The 26754-nt window shown below is 43.7% G+C and overlaps 1 protein-coding gene across 1 annotated transcript in view; it reads right to left on the reverse strand.

The window, feature by feature from the left end:
- NEK10 (NIMA related kinase 10) overlaps window positions 1-26754 on the reverse strand; it is a 312540-nt gene that overhangs the window by 260843 nt on the left and 24943 nt on the right. Inside the window, exons 5-7 of the mRNA XM_060021364.1 lie at window positions 22932-23062; window positions 20176-20274; window positions 6310-6394 (exon numbers count right to left, since the gene is read on the reverse strand). Coding sequence (XP_059877347.1) covers window positions 6310-6394; window positions 20176-20274; window positions 22932-23062 — 315 coding nt within the window. The remainder of the gene's footprint in view (window positions 1-6309; window positions 6395-20175; window positions 20275-22931; window positions 23063-26754) is intronic.

A 26754-nucleotide genomic window follows, 5' to 3' on the forward strand; every position in this document is an offset into this window, starting at 1 on the left:
AAGGGTGGTAGCCTCTGAATGGGCTTAGAAGGATGGATAGATGTGCTGAGAAGACATGGGGGGAGAGGAGGAAATAAAGGGGATTCCAAGCAAAGAGAACAAAGAGGCTCAAAGGTGCATAGAAGTTGCGTAGAAAGAACATCAAGATGTTCTATTACTGTGAAAAGCACCTCCCTAACACCATGAAGGGAATCTTTGGGAATAATGTTAGAAAAATAGGGTGAGATAAACTGGATATGTCCATTCAGACGTGGACATGAGCCTGAATTTGAACTTTGCCATTCGGGCCTGATGAAAAGGTGCGAACAAGGGCCAATCAGAATCAGCCGTGAGCACATCGTCCCTCTAGTCTTAGAATGAACTGGAGAGGCAGGGGCATGGAGGGAAGCCCTGTGGGTTGCAAGAAGGGAGTGGACAGGTGGGCTGTCTTGGCAGTGGTGTGACCAACTGGGCGTGAAAGGGCCGAGGGCAGGAAGGGAGTGCAGGAGGCATCTCTGTCTGCGAGCCAGGGTGACTGGGGGCAAGGACACGATGAACCCGGGAAGGGGAGAATAGGCTGGGTAGACAAGGAGACTGAGTCTGGACATGCTGAGTTGCTGGTGGTGTATCCAAGTGACAAAAGAACAACAGCCCGGGGAAAAATGAGGCCAGGGCAGAAGACTGAAATCTGGCATCGCTGACATAAAGGAAATTTAAATTTGAAGCTTGGGAGGGAGAAGACACCAGGGAGAGAATAATGGTTAAATGATTGGTCATGGTCATCTTTAAATGTTTACCTTGACAAAAATATATCTATCCAACAATCAATGTTAACAATATGGAACTAAGCCCATGTTTCCCAAACTCTCTCCTGGGAATAATCATTTTATTCTGTGCAGTGGGTGGTACTAGGTATTCTTAAAAAAAAAAATTTCATGATCAAATGGTAGGTTAAACAGAATGTAACAAATTATCTTATCGTAGACTAAAACTCCTCAGTAAAATTAAAAACGCCTCCGAGCTTTAATATGCTGCCGTGCACTGTAAGTCTCTAGTGGGAGAACCCGTGTGCAGCTTTCCTACATATCACCGGGCAGAGCACATTTCTTTTCACAGAATACTGACCAAGTCCTGTGGAGCACCGTGAGAGAAGCGCTGCTATAAAGTACAATAAGGGGAAAATGCACTCAAGCAGTTACGCTCCATTTGTTAAACAAACACTTTCCCCGAGGCCCCGACAGAGACTGGAGCGCTGCGGGGACACGTCTGCTCTGACCTGCCAGCGTCTATGGGAGAGAAGACCACGAGGCACGCACACCCCTGGGCTCAGCATTCCTGGTTACTGATCTGAAAAGCAAACAGGACTGAATGCCCTTCCCCACCTCAGCCCTCCTCCCCGGCATGGGCTGGAGGCTCATGGGACTGGGCTCTGGACTTCTGAAACTAATGGCCTGGAGAAAGTCCCCATCAATCTGAACTTCAGTTCAATGAGCCACATGTGAACAAATGTCCTTGCTCTACCCATTCCCAGAATTTTTCTCTTTTTAAAAAATTGATACAATAACATAATACTGATAAAAACTATATAGAACAATGGAGCACCCTGCAACACCAATCTGGCTGTTGTCAGTCCAGCACGATGTCACTGCGGCCCAGAGCATTGGGGCCCTTAGACACACTCCCCTGGGCCTCTCGGCCAGCAGAGCAGTGAGCTCTGAGTGCTGCGCCCTGACCCACCACCCATGCCTCTGCTGTCAGGGTTCCACACCTCTCATCCCTCCGTCTCAGTTGAAGGCCCCCCTATGCCCTGGCCTTTACTTATCTTTCCAGGTGTATTAGTAACTACTCTTCTAAAAGTCTCGTAGCGGGTGAGGAAAAGTTTCCTGCCTTGGAGTCTGGAGGAAAGGTGGTGCCATTAACAGAATCAGGAGCTGATTCTGCAGGTTGGAGGAGAGGGGGGACGAAGAGGACCCTGTGCAGTTACTGAGGGTCCTGTGCATATCAGGCTCTCTAACTCTTTGGCATCTGTATGCCTTTACACACTTAGAAATTACTGAGAATCCCAAAGAGCTTCTGTTTATGTGGGTTCTATCTATTTATATATATCATATTAGACATTAAAAGTGAGGAATTTTTAAAACACAAGAGTACACAAGCATATGTTCCGTCATTACACATCCTGTAGCCTTTACAAAGCTCCACTGCACACTTGTAAGCGAGTGAGAGTGAAAAGGCAAATAACACTGTAGCATCACTTTTAAGATAGTTTTGACCTTGTGGGACCCCTGGAAGAGTTTCAGGGACCGATGACGGTCCCCAGATCACACTTGAGAATCACTGTGCTACTGTGTCATCAGGATCGCTGCCCAACATATACCTGGAAATTTGGGACTTAAATGAATGGAAAAGTCTGAGGCTGGAGAAATGTGCTTGTGAGCAAAGAACAACAACAACAAAATGATAGTTGAAGCCAAGAGCTTGGAAGACAGGGGAGAAGATGACAAAGAAAATAACTTTGGGGAAGGTTAACATTTAGAAAGGCAGAATTTAAAAAAGGAGCAGGTAAATAATACAGAAAAAAGAAAAAGAAAAAATGATGAGTAAGAGCTAGAGGTTCTCAGGATCAGTGAAGGCAAACAGAAAATGTAGCAAAGGGTATGGGTTGCTAAAGAAAGGCTTGGGGTGCAAGGGCAGCGGGGAGAAGGCCACACAGCTCCACTCTCCTTTTATTGTTGTAGCTGATGTAAATGTAGCTTAGGGGCTTTTAAGAATTTTTCTTAGGACTTCCCTGGTGGCGCAGTGGTTAAGAATCCGCCTGCCAATGCAGGGGACATGGGTTCAAGCCCTGGTCTGGGAAGATCCCACATGCCATGTAGCAACGAAGCCCATGCGTCACAACTACTGAGCCTGCGCTCTAGAGCCCGCGAGCCACAAATACTGAGCCCATGTGCCACAACTACTGAAGCCCGCACACCTAGAGCCCTTGCTCCGCAATAAGAGAAGCCACTGCAATGAGAAGCCTGAGCATGGCAACAAAGAGTAGCCCCCGGTCACCGCAACTAGAGAAAGCCCGTGAGCAGTAACAAAGACCCAACACGGCCATAAATAAATAAATAAATAAATAAATAAATAAATTTAACAAAAAAAGAATTTTCCCTTTATCCTTGATAAGCAATGTGTTACGACAGCTTACTGTAAGGAGTCCAGGTGGACTTTTACCTTTATCCTGCTTGGGACTCCAACTACACTTGAAATCTCCAAACATATGTCGCCCTTTAATTATGGAAAACTAAGAAATTTTTCTTTAAAAATGGCTTCTCTTTCATCCCTTCCACTCTTTTCTTGCTGGAACCTCCATTAAGCATATACTGGAGCCTCTGGGTCAAGAAATGACGACTGGATCATGGCCCACCATGATCTTCTTAAATGACTTCCAGAGAGAACCTTGTACATAATATTCAATGAAAATTTCTACAACACATCAGTTGTAAAAGAAAGGGAGTGAGTTCAAGACCTATAGTCTGACCTTTCAATGAATGCAGTGATGAAGGTGAGATGAAGGCTTAAGGGGATAGCAGGTCAAGAAAAGGGCATTTTATGATAAAAGAAAACAGAAAGGGAGCCACTGACACTGTAACAAAGAAAACAGATGGAAGGCTGAACCTTGGCAAGGAGGAGGGTTTTCTTCAGAAATAAGAAGGGACGCAAAGGTGCATGATAATCCGAATATTTCAAGCAACAAAGAAAATATGAACACTCCTACTGGGATGGCTTCAGTTTTGCCTATAAAACAGGTAATGCTGTAATCTGATAAGAATGACAGGGGTAGGAGGGGTCTGGGTATGAGAAGTGGAGATGGTCTGGAACAGCCACTGTGGATCCTGCAGTACTGACTCACCAAGAGAGGAAGGGAAGGCCTCGAGAGGGCAGAGGCGTGCTGACATTTGTTGGCACAAGTTGTAGTAAACCCCAGCATTACTACGTGACTTCAGCCAAAAATTCTTGGCAACTCAAGATGTTAAACAACTGCTCCTCTTTGTGGACAGAGTGCCAGGAGGAGAGATTCAGGGAGCACCCCCTTCTATGGAAAGACTGGAAATCAATGGGAGGTTTGGCTTCATACGTGTTTTGGTCATAAAATCCCATAAGCAAAGAGGTCATGGGATTCTTCCCTTTAGAGGGCAATCCAGTCAACCTTGTTCCAGCCCATCAAGAACTAGATTAAGAAAGGCAATACTTTATTTTTATTTTGCGGTACGCAGGCCTCTCACTGTTGTGACCTCTCCCGTTGCAGAGCACAGGCTCCGGAGGCGCAGGCTCAGCGGCCATGGCTCACGGGCCCAGCCGCTCCGCGGCATGTGGGATCTTCCCGGACCGGGGCACGAACCTGTGTCCCCTGCATCAGCAGGCAGACTCTCAACCACTGCGCCACCAGGGTAGCCCAAGAAAGGCAATACTTCAGATGAAGATCAGCAGAGTATGACACAAGGGCCATCAATTCTCTGAGCAAACATGTCAAAGGCAAATATTTTGCTAACTTCTATAAGTCAAAAAACTAGACCTTCTGCTAAAAATCCACCCTCTTCCATGAATAGTTATATTAATATTATATACACAGTGTTCTTACCCAAGCTGAGGCCTGTGGGGTGTACAGGGGGCTATTAATAATGACTTGTGGACAAGGAGCTCATGGGGGTGACCCAGGCAAAGTGAAGCACATGGCCCACCCTCACCATGCGTGACCCACACAGCTTTTCTCACAGGAGAAAAGGAAAATTCCCAGAAAACTGTGAGCAACCAGGACAGAAAGCCATTTGAAGTATGTAAGATATTCAAATGACTGTGGTTGGCTAAACTAGAACAGCACAAAGACAGCTTAGAATACGGAATGAGGAAGGGAGTGACTCTTCTAAAGAAAAGATTGAAGCCATCATGAATCCCAGGAGACTCAAATCAGAGCAGGCTCTGTAGCTGGCTAGTACCAGAACGCTTTTTTTTTTTTTTAAATGCCAAGTTTGGAAAAGATGGTTATTGGGGTAATGAAATTATTATTATTCTGACTCAAATAATAATTCATCAATAAAACTGAATCCAAAATAAAAGAGCTTCAGAGTGGTCTGAGCATCCCCGTAGCTTATCAGGACAGGGCATAAAAGGAGATACTTCTTAGGAAAAAAAACAATCTGTGAAAATGACTGAAGCATGTATGAATAATAAGGATAGTAAGAATGCTCTTTAGATATTTAACACTGGCAAGAAGAAACAGTAATGGTTCATAAGCAATTTGGAGGCTTCTCCAAATTGGTTGGGCAGTGGTTCTGCCTGTGTTCTCAAACTGTGGTCCCCTGACCAGCAGCATCAGCATCACCTGGGAAAAGTAGTTAGAAATGCAGATTTCCAGGCCCTCCCCAAACTTACTGAATCAGAAACTGTGGGGGTGGGTGCCAGCAATCTTTAAGTCTTCCAAGTGTTCCTGATGCACAGAAAGTTTAGGAACTTCTGCTTTATAAAAGCAGGTATCTTAGCAGCTGAGACTAGACGGAACAACTTTCATGATCCAGGTGAAGTGTTAGGTAAGCCTTTCTTTAGAGCCTCACTGCTAAAGCACTAAGTTCTTGCTAATCAAAATGTGGGCCATGAACCAGTGGCCTCAGCAGAATCGTGGGTCTCAGGGTACAACTACAGAATCCACATCCGCATTTACAAGATCCCCAGGTGATTCCTCTGCACTTTAAAGTTTAAGAGGCACTAAACTACGGCCGCACATTTAACTAACTAGTGAGAGGAGGTGAGATTCCTGCCTGCAGGCACCTCCTCTGAGACAAGTGGGAGGCCCCTTGCTCACCTCTAACTCAGGGTCTGAGGCTGGACTCTGGGACAAGCATGGCTCTGGAGCAGCTACCAAAGCTGCAGGCCCTGCCTTTCCCACTCACTGCCCCTGGAGCCCCCTGAGGAAGCCCCCACTTGTCGCTGCTGACTTTGACCTACTGAGCTGCTTGGCATAAGCATGCTCGAAGGTGTGGCCAAGTGTACACCTCTCCAAACTGACTATCGTTTAAAATGCCAGGAGATAATGCAAGCATAGACCCGAAGTTCAATCCACTTCATCCCATGTGTAATAGAGTAGAAATTTACAGGTGTTTTTGTCCCCATTAAATCACTTCTCTCCTATCATTTTAAATAGCAGGTGAGATACTTCCCAAATTTGGAAACTACTGAGTTGTGAGAGAGGAAAAGAAAAAGTTACCATGCTCTGCTTCAAAGAAAAGCCCACCAGGTTTTTTTCCATCTTCAAACAAGTAAAAAATATTTTTATTTTTTGCAACCAACCTGATAACGTGGATCCCTCACTAGAAGTCTCAGACAAATTAATACTCTCAGAAAATGAAGAGATGGGGCTCGATCAACCCACTCTCTGAAAGAAGAAAACAAGAGAGAACATGTTTGTTCATGTTTAAAGGCCAACGTGACAGTTTATGAACAATGCAAGAAGAATAAAAAACGTCTAAAGGAAGAGCATTAGTTTATCTCAAACAGTCTGCAATAGGGACTGTTATTTGATTCTTGAACACTTGACACATTTTAATGCAAAACACATAGAAACTGTCATTGTCACTACAAAGTAGAGGTCCCCAAAATTATTTGGTTCACAGGGACCTTACTGACTCACGGCAGCCCCTGACCAAAAGAAATAGCTAAAGGGTTCAACTTTAAAAGACTTGATACCCTGATAACTTAGTATCCATTTGAAAAAATAATACACAGACACTAAAAAAAAAGTCTTTTTATTTTATTCTTAATCACATTTACTTACTGATGGGGTGTGTGCACCTGTGGACACTAAACAACTTCTCCAGCCTTGGAATCAGATCTAACACCATTACCTCCATTCCCTCTTCCACCTGACTTTCCCAGGGCACTTGCTTTTTGTCACAGTAACCACTGAAAACCCAGCTACAGAAAAGTAAGCCATCATCTAAGGGAAGGCAGTACAATCTAATGTGGAAACTGTAACTACCTGAGTAGTTTGCACTGTGTCTGACAGATGTTGTGTATCATTGCTGTTTTCCTTGAAATTTAAAAATATCCCACAACACCCCTGGGGGTTCTCTGCAGCTCCCAGGGCACTTCAGCGCTCCCTGTGGGAAACATTGTGATGAAGTATTTTCTTACACCTTAGATCAGTCTTCCTGGAAGCAGACTCTTCCATGAAGATTGGTGTGCGTGTGAGTGATTGAGGACATGCTCTCGGGGAGTCCACCTGGAGTGGAGAGCAGGGGTGAGGAGTGGGGAAGCCAAGTGGGCAAGGGCCCTTCTGTGCCAGCCTCACCTCCAAGGACCCCCCACCCCCACGGAGGCAAGCACCCTGGTTTTCCTGCTCCCAAAACGGCTGTCACAGTGTGTGTGGAGGGTGCTGCAGCAGGGACTAGGGAGCAAGTTCTCAGGCACTGCTGCTCTCCGGGCCTGCGGGCAAAGTGGACTCAAAACTCCAGAGCGGGGTGCCAGGGCCCAGCCGCTCACATGGACGCTGCCACCCAGTCCTCGACTGAAGCCCGAGTCACAGGGGCCACCAGCACGGCTGGGGCTCACTGCAGGCACGGCTCGCTCAGTGGGTTCCAGCTCGAGGGAGCAGAGTGGTCGGCGCAGCACCCCCATCACTCTGGGGTGGGGTCATCGGTACACCCAGCACCCGTCCCAGCTGCTGTGCCTCCGTGAGCAGCTTCTACTTCACTGCTCAGCTTCTCTGTGCCAGTTAGAGTTAGTAGTAAAAAAAATTCAAACTGGGAAAAATTTTCAGGCTGCTCCAGTGTTGCCACTCAGGCTGCAGAGCGTGAACACTGCGAAGGGCCTTTCATGGCACTATGTAAGGATGCTTCTGCCCAAGAACCTGTAGGAACAGAGCCCAGGCTGAGGCCGGGACCCACGGCTTCCTGAGTCTCAGCTGACAGCACGTCTGAAACCGAATTCATGCCCCGCCGCCCCCCCAACCCCCCGCCACAAACACGCCTCACCCCTCCAGGCCTCCAGTTGATCAGACCGAAACCCTGGGTGTTTTCTCACCTCCTCTACTTCCCTCACATCTTTCATCTAATCCCTCAGCACATCCTGTCTGCTCTACCTTTAAAATATCTCCCCATTCCCACCACTTTGAGGTAGGAGGTAGATGGGCCCCTGGGCTGAGCCACTGGAGTTCGTCAAGCAGAATAAATTGGAGCTTTGTTTTCCCTGGACACTCCAAGGACAGAGCTAGTGACAGGAGCTGAGCTCTGAGGGGGAGTAAAGAGATAAAACGACCACATCTATCACTACTGAAGTCAAGGAAACCTCCCTGACTGCACATGCACAGGAAGGCTCCTTTGGGGTCAAAAAGGGGCGACATCATCCCATAACAGGTGCTGTCAAACCTCCGTTAGCCTCTGCACTGGAATCCATCTTGGCAAAAAGATGTGCACACATATCGGGCAGGGCAGTAGGACAGGTCAGGTGTGGGGAAAGAAGCGAGATAACTGGCCAGAGCAGAAGGAAGACCCAGAAGAACCGCCCCATATAAATGATTTAATCGCCTCTTTATTGCACTCCTCATTCAGGAGGATGCCCACACCCTTTCCCTCCAGGTGTGTACTCCTGTTTTGCTTCTGTCTAAATACACTGTTTCTCTATGTGTTCTCCACATGTTGTGCTGTGTCTCTAATAATAAACTTTGTACCTGTTTTTGCCTCCTTGATTCATTCTTGCTTTCAAACAGGGGCAAGAGCCAGGGGAACTTTGCTTCTAGCCTCCAGCCCCTGCTGGACTAGCAGCTAGGATTCCTGGTTTTCATCCAGGCTACGCAGCTCCAATTCCTAGGCAGGGAAATAGGATCCTGCTTCAAGACCACTCACCGCTGTCTCTCCGAGATCAACTTCTCACTCCCTCGTCTTCTATGACCCTGGTTCAAGCCGCCATCATCTTTTGCTTGAACCATTGCAAAAGCCTCCCATCTGGCTTTCTTGCTTCCATCTTTGTCCCCAACTTCAATCTTCACACATCTGCCAAGGAGACAAACACCCTCCCCTGCCCTCCTCCAACAGTTCTCCTCTCACTCAGTCCTCACGGCCCCTGAGGCCCTACAGGACCCGGCCTCCCCACTGCCTCTCAGACCTCATTCCCTCCGTTCTCCACTGCCCCCACCCATGCTCTCTCAGACACACTGACCCTCTCATAACATGGCTGGGCTGGGCTTGGAACCTGTGCCTTTGGTGCTTCCCATGAAGCAGACTTCTGTGACTTTTTAACACTGGAACCTCCCATACAACTATATAGATGTCCTCCGACATGACATGAGGCCAGTCACATGCAGTTGTTCTAACCAAAGTGTATGTCAAGGTGCAGAAGCCACCAACACAGCACAGCCTGGACTCCTGAGGTGAGGAAGGGGGTCTGAGCACTGCCGAGCACTGGACCTGCCTGCATCACCTGTGGAAGTTAGTCCCTGCCAGGTGACACGTCTTACACTGCCCTCCAAACTAGTCCAACAGTGGCACTGGGTGCAAATGTTAACAAAAACCTAAAACAAAATGTGTCTGCTATTTCATACATAGCCAAGAAAAACAGAGAAAGATAATGGAAGCTACCTTGGAATAGAATCCACATAGTTTCTCCCACCCTCTCGCACCTCCACAGCTGAGCTGGTTGTACATCCAGCAAAGTTAGGATACTTTAAAGATCTGCCCCTCAGTCAAGTGAAGCATTTACTTGAGCTGCAGTCCCAAGCCAACCCTTGCATGGCTTGTCCAATATTGATCCTTGACATTTGGTGGGAAATTCAGTTTTGACTCTTCCACAATCCTGAGAAATTCAACTCTGTCCCAAACCTGCCCATCTCAGACCTGAGTGCACGAGACACACCCTCCTAGAAGGCAAGCCAAACATCTGTGGTTCCTGCCACTGGAGGTTTCACCCCCAGCCCAGCCCCCTTACACTCCGCCCCAAGCCACTCACTGTTTCTTCCATCTACTAACTTAGCTCATGGGAAGGAAGTTGGAAATATGTTTTTCCCGTAGCCTTATATTCCCAAGGATGTTTGACTGCTTCTTATAAATTAGAGCCCCCAGCAGAGGCCTGGCTCTGCAAATAGAGGTTGAGCAAGATGTCCCAAGAACATCACTGGCTGCGAGTCACTCCTCCTGCCATCACCAAGGCTCCTGGCAAGAGCTGCCTGCCACAGCCACCAGCAACATCACAGCCCTCCTATAGCCAGGGCACCACGACAGTGACACCTCTGCTACGGAGGCAAAGTTCAGTTTCTTCTGAAAATAAAGGCAGGACTCAACCCATCTAAGGCCTGCAGCCAGGCAGAATTATCCAAGGCCACAGTGGGAAGCTGCACTATATTTCATCCTAAGTTCCCTGTACTGGGAAAAATAATGCAAATTTGAAGTACCTTTTGAATTTAAAACAGTCACCTCTGGGAACACTTGTAAGGATGTGGTTATTCTGAGGCTCCTATTAGAGAGAGAATACCTTTAATCTCATAAGTAGAGGGATGGCGCATGACTAGTTTCCCTTCCAGGTGCTGGGGTCATCTAAAGATAGAGTGTAGCCTGCAGTGCAGTGCAGACACTACATCCCAAAGATCTAACAGGAATAATGATCCAGTTGCAACAGCTGCTGGTAACCTCCCGAGGTTTAATGCTGGCTGTTCTTCATTATTTAAGAGGAGAAGCCATGGGACATACTGAGAGATGACTCACACTACAAATATGTGTGTACTGAAATTTTTCCTCTTAAGAATATACAATCTTCATGAGGAAAGTCCATGGCCTTTCAAATGTTTTTTCACATTAAATATGAAAAGGTTTTTTTGTTCTGTTTCTTCTCACCTCTAAAAAAAAAAAAAGAAAAGAAAAGGAATTCCAGAATGGTTTTTGTTTTGTTTTTACCATAAAAGGAGTGCAAACAAATGAAGAGTTCCAGAAAAGTCTCAAAGTTCTGTTCCAAGCAAATGGCATTTTTTTGTTCTACAATTTAGAACTGTGGCCCAAAGCTATTAATATTTCTATGTGATTCTGGCCTATTGTAAATGTAAATAGAATTCCTGGTGTCTGGGTCCTGCAGGGCCTCCCCTCTGAGCGCTGACCTCTGAGGAGCAGTTGTTCCCTCCATGGCTTCCAGCCCTCAACCTCCCCCCTCACCCAAGTACCTGGCTCACTGACTGGAGCTCTGCTGTTCATGGGGAATGGCATGTTCTGTAAGGTGATATAGAGCTCTGTTTGCCAAGAGTCGGGGGACTAGGAAACGCACTGAGTCTAGTGTAAGCAGAGGATTACAGAGAATAATAATGACAGACTCTAAAGATGGCTGCCTTTGTTTGACTGAGGAGGAGCCAGGTGACTTGTCCAAGAGTGCGCATAGGTAGCAGAGCTGGGCCCTGACTCCCAGGCCAGGGCTCCCGCATCCCCCACCTCCACCCGGCACAGAAAGGGGGTCTTAGATACATCTACTGCGGGGGCAGGCATGTTCTGCACAGTGGTGAGGGGTCTCCTGAGGTAGCTCTGAAAACCTTGTCTGTCGGCAAAGACAGTGTTTCCCTGGAGGCTGTGTTCCAATAGAGTAGCTGCACAGCAGCAGATTCATGACCAGGCAAATATTTATCCCCTCTTGTGACTGAACTTTTGCCACTGCTTTCACAGGACTATTACCACATGGCAGTATGACCAGGCCCCACGGCCTTTGTCCACGACCACCTGCCGCATCGCTTTCGGCATCAGATGCCATTTTCTGCTATCAGTATAAAAAAAGAGAAGGAAAAATGGTACCACCAGAGACATAGCATTTGAAAAGAGAAAGGGTAGTTGGGGTTTCACCTTCCCATTCAGTCGAAGAAACCAGTATGCGATGTGAGAGTCACAAAGCTGCAGGACTGAGCACTGAGAGTCACACGGTCTGGGGTAAACTCCATCCAGGGGCTGATGCAAATGCCAGAGGTCACAACCTCAGCTGGCTCTCACCCAGAAAAAGCAGCATCTTCAGAGGAGGTGTTATTTAGATTGCCCTTTTCATTAACGCACAAAACAACCACCACCAAAAAACTACCACCTTTCACTAAAAATTTAAAAGTGGAGAAATTCAAACCTGTTTCAGTATAAATATTACCTCAAATTCATATGACAGAGCCCTATTTTTTTGGATAGTTGTAAAAGCAAAATTCACATCAAAATAGACATGTAAAACTTAAAAGGAATAAGAAAACGTGAAGAAATGAATTATAAATGAGTATTCAAGGAATATTTACTGACTTGTTCCACTATTCTTAATGGGTAGTGTCATCCATTAAACCTGTCCCAGAAGAGACACCCAGTCAGAGGTCCATCCAATTCATCATGTTGGTCCCAAAAGTCAGACAGATATTGAGTAGAAAGGACTGTTCTAGCTGTTTCTTCTCCATGGCTGGTGAAAGTTTCAGAGATTGAATGCTTTCAGATATTTGCTGATCACCTCCTGGGAGCCAGGCACTGTTACATGCCCAGGACTATAGCCTGGACAAAACCATGCCCTTGTGTTCACAGAGGTTACCATTTAGAGAAAGAAGACCAATAACACACATAAACAAACAAAACTGCACATTAGGTGGTGACCAGAGAAAAACAACCCTAAAGTTAAGGGTTTAGGGAGTCCTGAGAATGCTATTTTAGGAGAGTCAGAGAAGGGTTTTCTGATACGGTTAGCATCTGAGTGAACTGAGGAGTGAGTCAAGGTCAGAACAGCGGAAGAGTTAAGTATCTAGCTCCTGAGCAGGAGTGCACTAGTTTGCGCAAGGAAGCCCTTGGGGGCTGGAACAAACTGAGCAAAGACAGCGTAATGGGAGCTGAAGTTACAGAGGTGGTAGGAGCCAGTTCTGTAGGTCTTTTGTAGAATAGGAATAGGGATTTTGGACTTTTTATTCTGGAGAGTCACGGGAAGGCTTTAAGCAGAGGACTGACATTATGTGACAGAAATTCTGAAAAGACCCTTTTGGATGTGCTGTTAGGAACACCATACCATAGGGAGTCAAGGGTCAAAGCCAGGAGCCCAGTTAGCCCACTGCAATGGTCCAAGCAAGAGACAGTGGCAGCTAGGACTAGGTTAATAGCTGGGAAAGACTAAAGTTGAGAGGAAGGCAAGTTGAGTAAGAAAAATCAAAAGTCCCATTTTTGGCATGTTAGCTTTGAGATGCCCAAAGAAGTCCACCAATCAATACATGAAAGAAAAGACTAATTTATAGCAGGAGAGAGCTGTACTTTAGTCTCTCAAAGCAAAGCTGATAGAGGAGTTCAGGAACGGGTGGACTTTCATAAGTGGGGGTTTTGGGGGACTGATTGATTTTAGCCATGGAAAGGGAATTCCTGGAATGTGTTCCAGCTTACTCCCTGGCTCTCAGAAGCTCATGTACTGATGGGAAGCTGTCACTTACTGATTTGGTCAGGTTTAAAACAGGTTCTGGTGCTTATGTATGGCCAACAAGCAGTCATTTCCTGGGAAGGTGGGAACATTTTAATTTCATACCTGTTAGACATCCAAGTGAATGAGTTTCACAAGAAGCAATAGTGGAAAAGAGAACATAATTACTCAAGTGACACTTTTCTGTGGGGCAAACCTGAAAACCAATTTTAAACATATTGGGTTGGCCAAAAGGTTTGTTCAGTTTTTTCCGTAAGATGGCTCTAGTAGCACTTAGTTTTCTTCAACTTCATTCGAAACAATTTTGTTAGATTGTATGTGACAGTTGTCATATCAGCATGCATTTGAAAAAAGACATCAAAATTGGTGAATTTTTGTGTAGCCATTTTAATATTGAAGATGGAAGAAAAAAAGCAACATTTTCGGCATATTATGCTTTATTATTTCAAGAAAGGTAAAAACACAACTGAAACGCAAAAGAAGATTTGTGCAGTGTATACAGAAGGTGCTGTGACTGATCGGACGTGTCAAAAGTGGTTTGCGAAGTTTCGTGCTGCCGATTTGTTGTTGGACGATGCTCCACGGCTGAGTAGACCAGTTGAAGTTGATAGCAATCAAATTGAGATATTAAATGAGAACAATCAACATTTTACCACATGGGAGATACTCAAAATATCCAAATTAAGTGTTGAAAATCATTTGCACCAGCTTGGTTATGCTCATCACTTTGATGTTTGGGTTCCCCATAAGTTAAGCAAAAAAAACCTTCTTGACTGTATTTCCACATGCGATTCCCTACATAGAAGTAACGAAAAAAATTCCGTTTTTTAAACAAATTGTGATGGGTGATGAAAAGTGGATACTGTACAATAATGTGGAATGGAAGAGATCGTGGGGCAAGCAAAATGAACCACCACCAACCACACCAAAGGCTGGTCTTCATCCAAAGAAAGTGATGTTGTGTGTATGGTGGGATTGGAAGGGAGTCCTCTATTATGAGCTCCTTCCAGAAAACCAATCAATCAATTCCAACAAGTACTGCTCCCAATTGAAAGCAGTCAATTGAAAGCAGCACTCAATGAAAAGCATCCAGAATTAGTCAACAGAAAATGCACAATCTTCCATCAGGATAACGCAAGGCCACATATTTCTTTGATGACCTGGCAAAAACTGTTACAGCTTGGCTGGGAAGTTCTGATTCAACCGCCATATTCACAGGACATTGCACCTACAGATTTCCATTTATTTTAGTCTTTACAAAATTCTGTTAATGGAAAAAAATTTCAATTCCCTGGAAGGCTGTAAAAGGCACTTGGAACAGTTCTTTGTTCAAAAAGATAAAAAGTTTTGGGAAGATGGAATTATGAAGTTGCCTGAAAACTGGCCAGTGGAACAAAAGCGTGAATACATTGTTCAATAAAGTTCTTGGTGAAAATGAAAAATGTGTCTTTTATTTTTTCTTAAAAACCAAAGGCACTTTTTGGCAAACCCAATACTTTGGCTAATAAAGAACCAGAGAATCCGCAAGGCAGAGGAGAACACAGTACTAGTCAAGGTTGTGCCTCAGCCCCTCAGCTACTGGATCTCTCAAATGAGGTGGAATGGATTTTGTCTTCAGGGTCCATTCCAGCTCTAATTGGATGACGCTTTTGTGTGTGCATATATACATATAGTGTGCGTGTATACGCAATTTAAGTTTGGGATAAACTCTAAATAACATTTTAGGAGAAATTAACATGTAAGAGCTAGATATTTCCTCCAAGTTAGGAATCAGCTTGAGGCCTACAAGCTTATTTTCTTTCTTTCTACATTTAACATTGTGAAACTTAGAACAAAAGGGAGACAAAAAGACAAGATTCTAAAGGATTCTACTCTGCATAAAAGCACATACAGTTGAGGAGATTTGTTCAAGATGGCAGAGTAGAAGGACGTGCGCTAACTCCCTCTTGCAAGAGCACCAGAATCACAAGTAACTGCTGAACAATCATCAACAGGAAGACACTGGAACTCACCAAAAAAGATACCCCACATCCAAAGACAAAGGAGAAGCCCCAGTGAGGTGGTAGGAGGGGCATAATCACAATAAAATCATATCCCATAACCACTGGGTGGGTGACTCACAAACTGGAGAACAATTATACCACAGAAGCCTACCCAGTGGAGTGAAGGTTCTGAGCTCCACTTCAGGCTTCCCAACCTCAGGGTCTGGAAACGGGAGGAGGAATTCCCAGAGAATCAGACTTTGAAAGCTGGCCAGATTTGATTGCAGGACTTCGATAGGACCAGAGGAAACAGAAATTCCACTCTTGGAGGGCACACACAAAGTAGTGTGCACATCAGGACCCAGGGGGAAGGAGGAGTGACCCCATAGGAGACTGAACCAGACCTACCTGCTAGTGTTGGAGGGTCTCCTGCAGAGGTGGGGGGTGGTTGTGCCTCAATGTGGGGACAAGGACACTGGCAGCAGAAGTTTTGGGAAGCACTCCTTGGCATGAGCCCTCCCAGAGTCCACCATTAGCCCCACCAAAGACCCTGTAGCCTCCAGTGATGGGTTGCTTCAGGCCAAACAACCAATAGGGAGGGAACTCAGCCCCATACAACAGCAGACAAGTGGATTAAAGTTTTACTGAGCTCTGCCCGCCAGAGCAACACCCAGCTGTACCCACCACCAGTCCCTCCCATCAGGAAGCTTCCACAAGCCTCTTAGATAGCCTCATCCACCAGAGGGCAGAGAGCAGAAGCAAGAAAAACTATAATCCTGCAGCCTGTGGAATGAAAACCACATTCACAGAAAGACAGACAAAATGAAAAGGCAGAGGACTATGTAGCAGATGAAGGAACAAGATAAAACTCCAGAAAAACAATGAAATGAAGTGGAGATAGATAACCTTCCAGAAAAAGAATTCAGAATAATGAAACTGAAGATGATCCAGGACCTCGGAAAAAGAATGGAGGCAAAGATCAAGAAGATGCAAGAAATGTTTAACAAACACCTAGAAGAATTAAAGAACAAACACCTAGAAGAATTAAAGAACAAACAAACAGAGATGAACAACACAATGACTGAAATGAAAAATACAGTAGAAGGAATCAATAGCAGAATAACTGAGGCAGAAGAACGAATAAGTGACCTGGAAGACAGAATGGTGGAATTCACTGCTGTGGAACAGAATAAAGAAAAAAGAATGAAAAGAAATGAAGACAGCCTAAGAGTCCTCTGGGACAACATTAAATGCAACAACATTTGCATTATAGGGGTCCCAGACGGAGAAGAGAGAGAGGAAGGACCTGAGAAAATATTTGAAGAGATTATAGTCGAAAACTTCCCTAACATGGGAAATAGCCACCCAAGTCCAGGAAGCGCAGAGAATCCCAGGTAGCATAAACCCAAGGAGAATCATGCTGAGACACAGACAGAGAGTAATCAAATTGACAAAAATTAAAGACAAAGAAAAATGATTAAAAGCAATAAGGGGGGCTTCCCTGGTGGCGCAGTGGTTGAGAGTCCACCTGCCGATGCAGGGGACACGGGTTCGTGCCCCGGTCCAGGAAGATCCCACATGCTGTGGAGCGGCTAGGCCCGTGAGCCATGGCTGCTGAGCCTGCACATCCAGAGCCTGTGCTCCACAACAGGAGAGGCCACAACAGTGAGAGGCCCGTGTACCGCAAAAAAATCCAAAAACAAACAAAAAAAACCTATAAAACTTAGATATATTTTATCTTACATTTAACAAAATTTAACTTATAATGCAACTCTGCCCTAATGACTAGAACAAAGCAAGAATGGGTTCTGCTGACACTTTTTGGCATATGTTTTCTGACAAAGTCATATAACATGATCCAATTTCCTCGAATTTACTTTTCACTTTTGCAGCATAAAAGAGGTTCATTTCTGCAAATATATTAGAAAGATCCACCAATTTTTCCTAATGCCCTCTCCTATTCTTTGCTATTCAAAACATGCTTTTCTGAAGTTCCATCCTGTCACCTTCCTTGTAACTTCTACAATTGTCAAGCCGTCTGATTCTGGCAGGGCCTCATCTGTCAGATCCCACCAGTTCAGCACCATCACTTTCAGTAACTTCATGGAATTCTACATCTTTAGCCAGATTCCCTAGTTTGTTTCACAAATTAGATTATGTTTTATTTGTATTATATTACAGAATCTTCACATCAGCTGGCAATCAGCAGGGAATGGACCGACAGGGGCCTCAGAGGAACAGTTACACAAAAGAGATACTGGAGTAGAGGCCGACTGTATAGTAGACAGTTAACTGGGAAATGTGTCAGCTTTGTAACAATTTTTACTTCCCTACATAATCTCATAACCCTTTGTGCTTTCCTGCACAGGCAAATGAGATGAAAAAGAAGTGGGTGTATTTTCTAATGGCAGACTCTACTGTGGACAAATGATCTTAGGGCAGAAAGAAAAGTTAGAAGATGAAAATTCATTTCCATACCCTGCCACTCATCAAGATTCATTGCCATGTGTAACCCAGAGTAACCTCAGGTTCAGTGCTTGCCCTTTGAGATCTACTGTGCGATCTTGCCTTATCTGACTCTGGGTTAACAATTCTTGTCTCATTTCAGATGCTGCTTGGTAATTTTATTTCTGAGAACAAAGGCTCAATCACAGGTCAACCTTAGGGAAAAAACCCGGAAAAGGGGGTATCCAGAAGTGTGGTCTAGGGGAGACTGCAGTTGGGGAAAGTGAAATAGAAGAGGGACAAGAAGAAGAATGTCAATTGGGCATAAGTAGATGAGAATAAATTCCCAGTCAGCCATATTCTCAGGGTAAACTTGAACAGCATAACATCCAGAATATGCCAACCTTATCTATAGCCAGAATTGGACCAAAGACCACACCCCCACCCCTGCAATCTCATCCATCCCTTGTTTGTATTAATACAGTTTATATTTATTACATTTTCTTTGTATTGAGATGCTGGGTAACTGGCTGATCAGAGTGAGTCCCTAGGAAGAAAGGGACCACATGTCCTACTCATCTTTGTATTTTCACCCTCTCTTCCTTCTCCACCACGTGCTCCCTCTCTTCCTTGCACATAGTGATGATCAATAATTTGTTTATTGAATTGAATCCAAGCCTTCCAGGCAACATCAAATCTGATGCTCACAAAGAAAGGGGATAGGAAGCCATACCAGGAAAGGCCCTGAGATGTAATTCTTCTGTTAGTCTAAAGCTAGAGGGTAAAGAAACAAAAAAAGGTAGTTCTGACCAAACAAACGAGGTTATCTGGGGTGAGAAACAATGGAAGACCTTTGTACTTAATCCATCTTTTACCCAACCCTGCTTTTAGAATAGAACTGAACAAAACAACCTCTCAGCAGTGAAAGGATGACATAAAATGATGCTCTTAATGTTCAACATTGCTAAATTCCTTCTCCTACTATGAAAGCAAAGACATTTATAATCATCGCTTCCTGGTTTAAAGATTTCCAGGGACTGATCATGTTGCAAGCCTGTAACTCCATCCAATCTAAGATGCCTCATTAATCACTAAGAATCTGAAAAGGTCCTGACAAGAGATCTCTTGACTTCAGAATTGTTAAGATCTCTTTCAACGGCTGGATGCCAACCCTTACCCAGCTGTTTTCCCTAACAATTCCTGCACCCAGTGCCTTCAGTGCAGAGACACAGTAAGGTCTCTACATCCTTAATATAGGAAATCTTCTGCCTTCACCCAAAGTACCAACCTGACAAATGGCCTACTGGACATCCACTGAGGAGTCTATGATAGCTGTCTTCAAAACAAATTAAAGAACTTCATTTTCCAATACTATTTCAGGCATAATTACTCTGCTACTAACCATTGCTCTACTCTCATCAAGCTCAAGAAGAAACAGTCTAGGACAACTTCAGGTCCTTTGCAAAGGTCATTAATCTTTTAACAGTCTTTGAGTATATTGTCAAGAGCTGAGCTGTGACCAAATTACATAACCTTGGTAAAGATTCTAGGCTTCTTGTATCATCTGAGCAAGTCTAATAATCTTCTGCTTAAACCAAGTAAAAAGGCATGGCAGATGCAGTCCCAACCTTGGATTGTTTTAAACTAAGCCAATGTAGTTGGCAGTCACTGTCCAGTACATAAATATGCAATACTAAATAACCCACCCAAAAGATCAAATTATTAGACCACCACTTAGATTGTATTTAGGGATGCTTTTCTACTTACAGTCACCTACAGCACTGGACCAAGTCAGAGTTTTATTTCGGCCAGGCATTAAATTATTAAGATATTTCCTATTTTCCAGAATAAGCATAATTTTTCGCATCTCACTGGAACAGAATTCAGATATCTCAATCAAGTCCCAAAGTGATGGAGAAGATTCAAGGTTCTTCATGGACTTTTCAGCCAGTGCCTGTGCAGAAAGAGTCTGGGCCTCCCGGGAAGAGTATAAGGCCATGTCCCAGCATGTCCGAAGGATGCTGGGAACCTCCTTCTCCCAACAAAGTCTGCTCCCAAAGTCTGGCAGCAGCATAGCTCTCACTGCAAGCAACCCAGAACAGAGAGAAAATCTCATTTTGCCTGTCTATCATAAAATTCAGCTAAATTCAGGCCTAACCAGAGTGATCTAAATGAGGTCATCTGCAATGCCTATTCATTCACCTCGTTCGAAATGGTCTTTGCTCTGTTTTGCCTTTTGAGCATGCTATGTTCAGTCTTGTAAACTGCTTCAAACCATATGCTAGAAATAAGATATATAAAATATGCCATTCTTGGGCAAATGTCTTTTTCTTTCCTGGGACAATCTTACCTGCATATGAGTCTATTTTTCACCAAGGCTGTAAAAATCTCCTGAAATAGTTTATGCTGGGGATGTGTGCTGAAATTTCTCTCATTCTTGTAGTTTATACTGAGATGAAACAAACAGAAAAGCATTTTATAGTAAAAATTATTTAGGCTGCCTCAAAATTACCAATGCAGAGAAAGATCACCTGTATGCATGAAGATACTGAGGGATTTTTGGGATTCAATATATCACCAAAGCAAGTATCAGTTGTTAAAACAGGAAGTAGAAATTCAATTATAAAGTTAATAATAAAGATTATAGCATATATATTTCATTTTACCACATTAACTAAATTATTCCCTATAAACATTTAAGAGCTAAAACTTGTGTGAGGGAAGAAAAGGGCATATGGAGAGAAAGAATGATTGGGCACATGATCTAGACAGCCATGAAACAGGCAGACAAGAATCCCTCCCTTTACTTTACTACCCACAATGGCTTGTGGCCGCTCTAGTTGTTAACACCACTGGATGCCATGCATATTTCCTTGTGGTCAACACCACTTCAACTGTGGTTGTGGATTGTGGGTGTGGGTGTGTGTACAACAAAGTTGTGAGATATTCTAGCTTCAGTTTTTTCTTTCCTGATATTACAGCCATCAGAGAGGTTAAAAATATCCCAAAGCATTCCACTTTAAAACTGGGAAAGGATAAGAGGTAATGCACAAAAGGGTCATATCACTATGGCATATACAATACAATATTTTTGTGCCCATTACAATAGACCAATTTAAGCCTATCTAGGCATGTTGTAAACCTGTTTGAAAAGTGACTCGGAGCAAGTTTTGTGAATGGAGACGTAGTGCTCAAGTCACATTCTGCTTTAAAAGTTGTAACAAATATAGATAAATTAAAAAGAAAAAGAAAATAGACCAATTTTAAGATCTAGGAGAAATACGCTGGAATTACACGGATGCACCACCTCAGAGGCAGGTTTTGTATCCTTATTATTGCCATTTGTTCTGTTCTGCCTTCACAGTCTTTCAGGTGTCATGGGACTGACTGTGTGTCCCTAAGTTAGCCAGGGCTGTCATTTCTTAGTACATGGACATGGGCAGACTGAATATGTAACAATTTTTAAAGAATTTTGTGTTCCTCACTAAACATGTATTTTAAAAATATTAACTCATGTAACATCATGTGATGTTTGTGGACTATTAAAGTCATTGTCATAAAATAACAGAGAAACAAAACCTAGGCCAAATAAATAAATTATCATTCTAGAATATTTATTTATATATATATTTTTTAATTTTTTAACATCTTTATTGGATTATAATTGCTTTCCAATGGTGTGTTAGTTTCTGCTTTATAACAAAGCGAATCAGTTATACATATACATATGTCCCCATATCTCTTCCCTCTTGCGTCTCCTTCCCTCCCATGCTCCCTATCCCACCCCTCTAGGTGGTCACAAAGCACCGAGCTGATCTCCCTGTGCTCTGCGGCTGCTTCCCACTAGCTATCTATTTTACGTTTGGTAGTGTATATATGTCCATGACACTCTCTCACTTTGTCCCAGCTTCCCCTTCCCCTTCCCCATATCCTCAAGTCCATTCTCTAGTAGGTCTGTGTCTTTATTCCCATCTTGCCCCTAGGTTTCATGACCATTTTTTTTTTTTAGATTCCATATATATGTGTTAGCATATACGGTATTTGTTTTTCTCTTTCTGACTTACTTCACTCTGTATGACAGACTCTAGGTCCATCCGCCTCACAACAAATAATTCAATTTCATTTCTTTTTATGGCTGAGTAATATTCCATTGTATATATGTGCCACATCTTCTTTATCTATTCATCTGTTGATGGACACTTAGGTTGCTTCCATGTCCTGGCTATTGTAAATAGAGCTGCAATGAACATTTTGGTACATGACTCTTTTTGAATTATGGTTTTCTCAGGGTATATGCCCAGTAGTGGGATTGCTGGGTCGCATGGTAGTTTTATTTTTAGTTTTTTAAGGAACCTCCATACTGTTCTCCATAGCGGCTGTATCAATTTACATTCCCCCCAACAGTGCAAGAGGGTTCCCTTTTCTCCACACCCTCTCCACCATTTATTGTTTGTAGATTTTTTGATAATGGCCATAGAATATATATATTGATATTTCATGTCATTCATTATTTACATGACACTTAGTGCCAAATGACCTTAACAAACTGTAAAATAGGGAGAACCAGCTCCTGGAAGGAGGGTGGCCTACAACAATGTGCAGCTTCTAAGAGGTCTCCATGGCAACAGGAGAGCAAAACAGGGGCTGACACTTTCAACGTGAAAGGGGAGGGTGATGCTTCAACTGAAAGCCTCATGGCCTTGACAACCACAGCCTTCAGCCATCACATCTGCTCACAGCAGGTGCTTCTTTATGCCTCCTCACAGCTGGCAAGATATGCACCAGCCAAAAGCTAAAGACAAAGCTTGTTATCAGCCTCATCAGGTCAACAGCCTGAGCCATTTCTTCATGGAGCAAACACTAAATGTATGTCAAGAAGGTATCCTGAAACTCCCATGTCACTTTCACCTGCAGCCATTCAGCCTGCTATTCACACAGTACTTATGGGAACAGGTTAAGCACTAACTAAAATTATTAAACTAAGAATCTCCATGGTAAATTTTAAAATGGGTTTTAAATTTTAGCTCCTGTGACAAACTTAAATAAATCTTTGGGCTAATTAGCGGCCCAGGCTGCTGAAGGTAAGGGACATACTGGATTTCTTACCTAAAATTTTCAAGTTCAATGGCTTCTGTGGACTCGTGCCACTGACCTCGAGCTCCATGTCCACCCACCCTGATGGCAGGCTCAGACTTCGTCATGCTGCTTCTGGCACTATCGAAGTTAATGGCTGGAAGCTACAGAAATAAAGGCACAGAGGACTTGAGGATGACAATTCAGCACAGGATAAAGACAGTCACAAAAGCAGAGGCAACAGTGAAGGGAATGAGTGTTTCCCCGAGCCAACAATTAACAAGTTAGCTATGTCAAATGTAGGAGTTTTCCAAGATTTAGACATCCTTGACTTAAACATTTACTCTATCTTATGCTGCTTTTTCTTCATAGCTTGTAACACCACCTGATATCTTACAGTTATTTATGTATTTTCAGTCTCCTTGGTTATACTGTCAGCTCGACACAAGCAGGAGCTTTCCTATCGCTGTTCAATGTTGTATCCCTAGTACCTTACACAGTCCTGGGGATCCAGACCTGGGGGAGGCCTGGGCATTAGGCGCTTTTGCAGCTTCTTGGGCGATTCAAACGTGCAATCAGAACAGAGAGCTGACAGATACAGCTAGAAACTCTCTGGCCTAGAGTGGAGCCCCAAACAGAGAGTGAGTCATCTTCACTCATTCTTCATCCTTACCCGTCACGTACACTGCTTGCCAACTGGAAGAGTTGTAAAGGTAAAGAGATACTATCACTTTTAATCAGTCTGAATATCCTGATTCCTCAATCATGTTTATAAAAGTCATGAAAATATATTTTAGAATTAACCATAAGAAAAGGAAAAATTTACATTAACTAAAACAATTTGAGCATGCCCCCATTTACAATATTAACTGGTAATTATTTATATAGTAAACTGTGATGTTATCAGTATTCAAGTAGTGTCACTTACCAACATTTACCTATAATTGGGATAACCCTGAGAATTGTTTCTTGTACCACAGCAAAGCTGAACAAAGTGCAAACAAATACCCTATTCTTTCCAAAGTACAAATGAGGAATGTTCTATAATTAGCTAAGATTTTACAGATGAGGTACGGAAAGCATAGTATAACAAAATAAACTTTTATTTTCAGTAAATCATTCTGTCCTATATATTATAATTATCAAATAATGCTACAATATGCTATGCTTATTGTCCTATTTCATCAAAGCATTTGATAGAAGTCTGCTTAAAGACATGGTTTCCTCATCTAAAGAGAATATGCTGGACTTCCCACAAGGCAGTCAGCTGATAGATACATTCTAATAAGGGCGTTCTTTAATAGGAAGCAAACCTTTCTTCATCATATGCCACCCATAGTTGAATTCTCAAAATATTAATAATAAATCTTATATCCTGTAAAACTACATTTCTATCTCAGTTCAGTGGGCCACCACAAGACAACAGGCCACAGGCACTTGAGGCACAATGCTCAGTGGTTAAGAGAACGAACTCTAGGCCAGATGCCCTGGGTTGAAATCTACTCTTAGACAACTGCATGATCTTGAAAGTTACTTAATCTCTCTGTACATCAGTTTCCACATCATTACAATGAAAATCATAATAATTCTATGTAGTTCAAAGTTATTATGAAAACTAAATGACTTAGAATTTATAAAGCACTTGCTATGTGCCAGGCATAGTTCTCAGTGCTTTACACTCTTTTAATCCCCCAAATTATTCTCATTGCACAAATGAATTTGCTAAATAAATGAGATTTGACCTTCCAAATTAGATGATTAGATGTGATAACCCAAATGATGCTAGGCATGAAGTCACAGCAATGAGCAGACTGTCCTGTGTTACTCAGGACGTGGAATGACGCAGAAAACAAGAAATAGGTTTTCCAGGCCCAAGGGCTCTCAAACCCCCTTGCCGTCACCACAACTGCCAGAATAGTGACTGCCAAAGAGAAGGTAGCCAGCACAGAGAGAACAAGCCCAGTGCACTCCAGGGAGAGGGCAGAAAGCGGCAGCAGCTTGCAGCCATTCCCTTCGGCAGCAGCACGGGCAGCTGGTGTTGGGAATCCACTCATGCACACGCAGTGGATGAGAAAGACTTGACATCTATAGTTGCAAAGACCAGGAACTTAACAGGAGAATCTATAAGCAACCAGCCTTCTTCAGATAAAAGTAACGTGAGTTTGAAACCCAGTTCAAAGCTTACAGCCTTTTCTCTTGGCTCCCCAGTCCCTTTGGCTCTTTGTGAATCCTTTATCTACCACATAAGTAGGTCCAGTGAAATCTCACCATCTGAAATAGCCACAGTCGGGGTATCCAGAGTGGAAAGGCCAGGTGAGCAGCCCCTTACAGACTTCTGTCATGTTAAGCCATTAGTTCTGTTAAGATACACTACCTCCGATGGGTTATTTTGGGCAACTCAAAATCTGAATTTTCAGCATCATAAATGTAGCATAACACAAATTCATATAGATAATTTAAAAGTGTGTCCCTTCCTACAAATGACAGACTTATAGACTCTCAGATTTGAAAACTTCCTCGAAAGGCATAGGATTCAGCCTCCAATCATCATCACCATCATCACCACCATAATAATCATCATAATGATGATGATCACCATCATGATTATCATCATCACCATCAACACAGATAACACTTGTGTGGTAGTTACCACATGCCAGGCACTGTTCTAAGTGTTTTGCAGGTTTAAATCTATTTAATCCTCATAACGACCGTATGAAGTAAATACCATTTTATGATGAGAGGACTAAGGCACAGAGGGCTAAGTTACTTAGGGCCCATAGTTCACAAGGGGCACAGCTGGGATTCAAATCCAGGCAATCGCCCTTCCTCTCCAACACTCTCAATCCTCCAGCATCTCTGATGTATCACCAATGATGAGAAACACTATCTTGAGTCAGCCCACTTGCTTTTCAGAGTCCTACTCTTGCCCAAGTTTTCCTTCAGGCTGAGATGAAAATCTGTCCCCCTGTGTTCTTTCCCTGTCTTTCAGCCCAGCGTCATCTCCTTTTACAATGTTAGATTTGACTATAAGTCCACATAAAATAAATAAACAAAAAATTGGGGTGAATAAAAACAACTCCTCAAGTTGTAGGTGCATTAAACTGGTCACCATCCCAGAAAGCATGCAGTGTAAGCATGCATCCATTCCTGCCCAGGAGCATGCTGCGGACACAGCTGCTGACAACTTTTCAGGGCTCAGCACACACAGCTCCTGGAGATCACCTGCCCCAGCCTCCCTGGTGGAGCCAGTCACTGCCTCCCCAGTGGCATTACTGTGCCAATCTCTCTTACAGCACTTATCACAATCCCATACTACGTCTGCACAACACATCAACCTTTCCCCCTGAATTTGGCCACCCTGAGGGCAGCATCACATCTGTCTGTCTTTCTGTTCTTAGCACCTCTCACAGATCCAATGGGAATGGGATACCTACTTTACCTACTGTGGAATGGGAAGTTCACTTCATCCCCAGTCTCTTTGCTAAACTGATTCATCTCCAGACAAGTTCATTCGCTCAGTGTGTGTGTTGCAGACACATCTCTTGCCAGATGTGTGAGACACTGGGTATATAGTGAGCAGGACAGCCACAGCCTCTTCCTTCTCAAAAAGTTTACAGCCCAATGGGGGGTCGGGGGTCATCTAGCACTAGAACACACAGCAAAATGAGTGAACAAGGGTTTGTTGTGGTAGAAAGTAAAAGAGAGATAGGGTGGGTCCTGAACCAGGATGCCTGGAATATTCCAGAGTATTCCAGGCAGATTTTTGCACAGGCTGGAAGGCAGAGAAAAACTACATATGCTCTAGAAAGTGGCAGGTCCCTGAGCAGCTTGAGTAGCATAAGTGGAAAGGAAA

This window comes from Delphinus delphis, chromosome 10 (assembly GCF_949987515.2).
Source record: "Delphinus delphis chromosome 10, mDelDel1.2, whole genome shotgun sequence".
Lineage (NCBI taxonomy): Eukaryota > Metazoa > Chordata > Mammalia > Artiodactyla > Delphinidae > Delphinus > Delphinus delphis.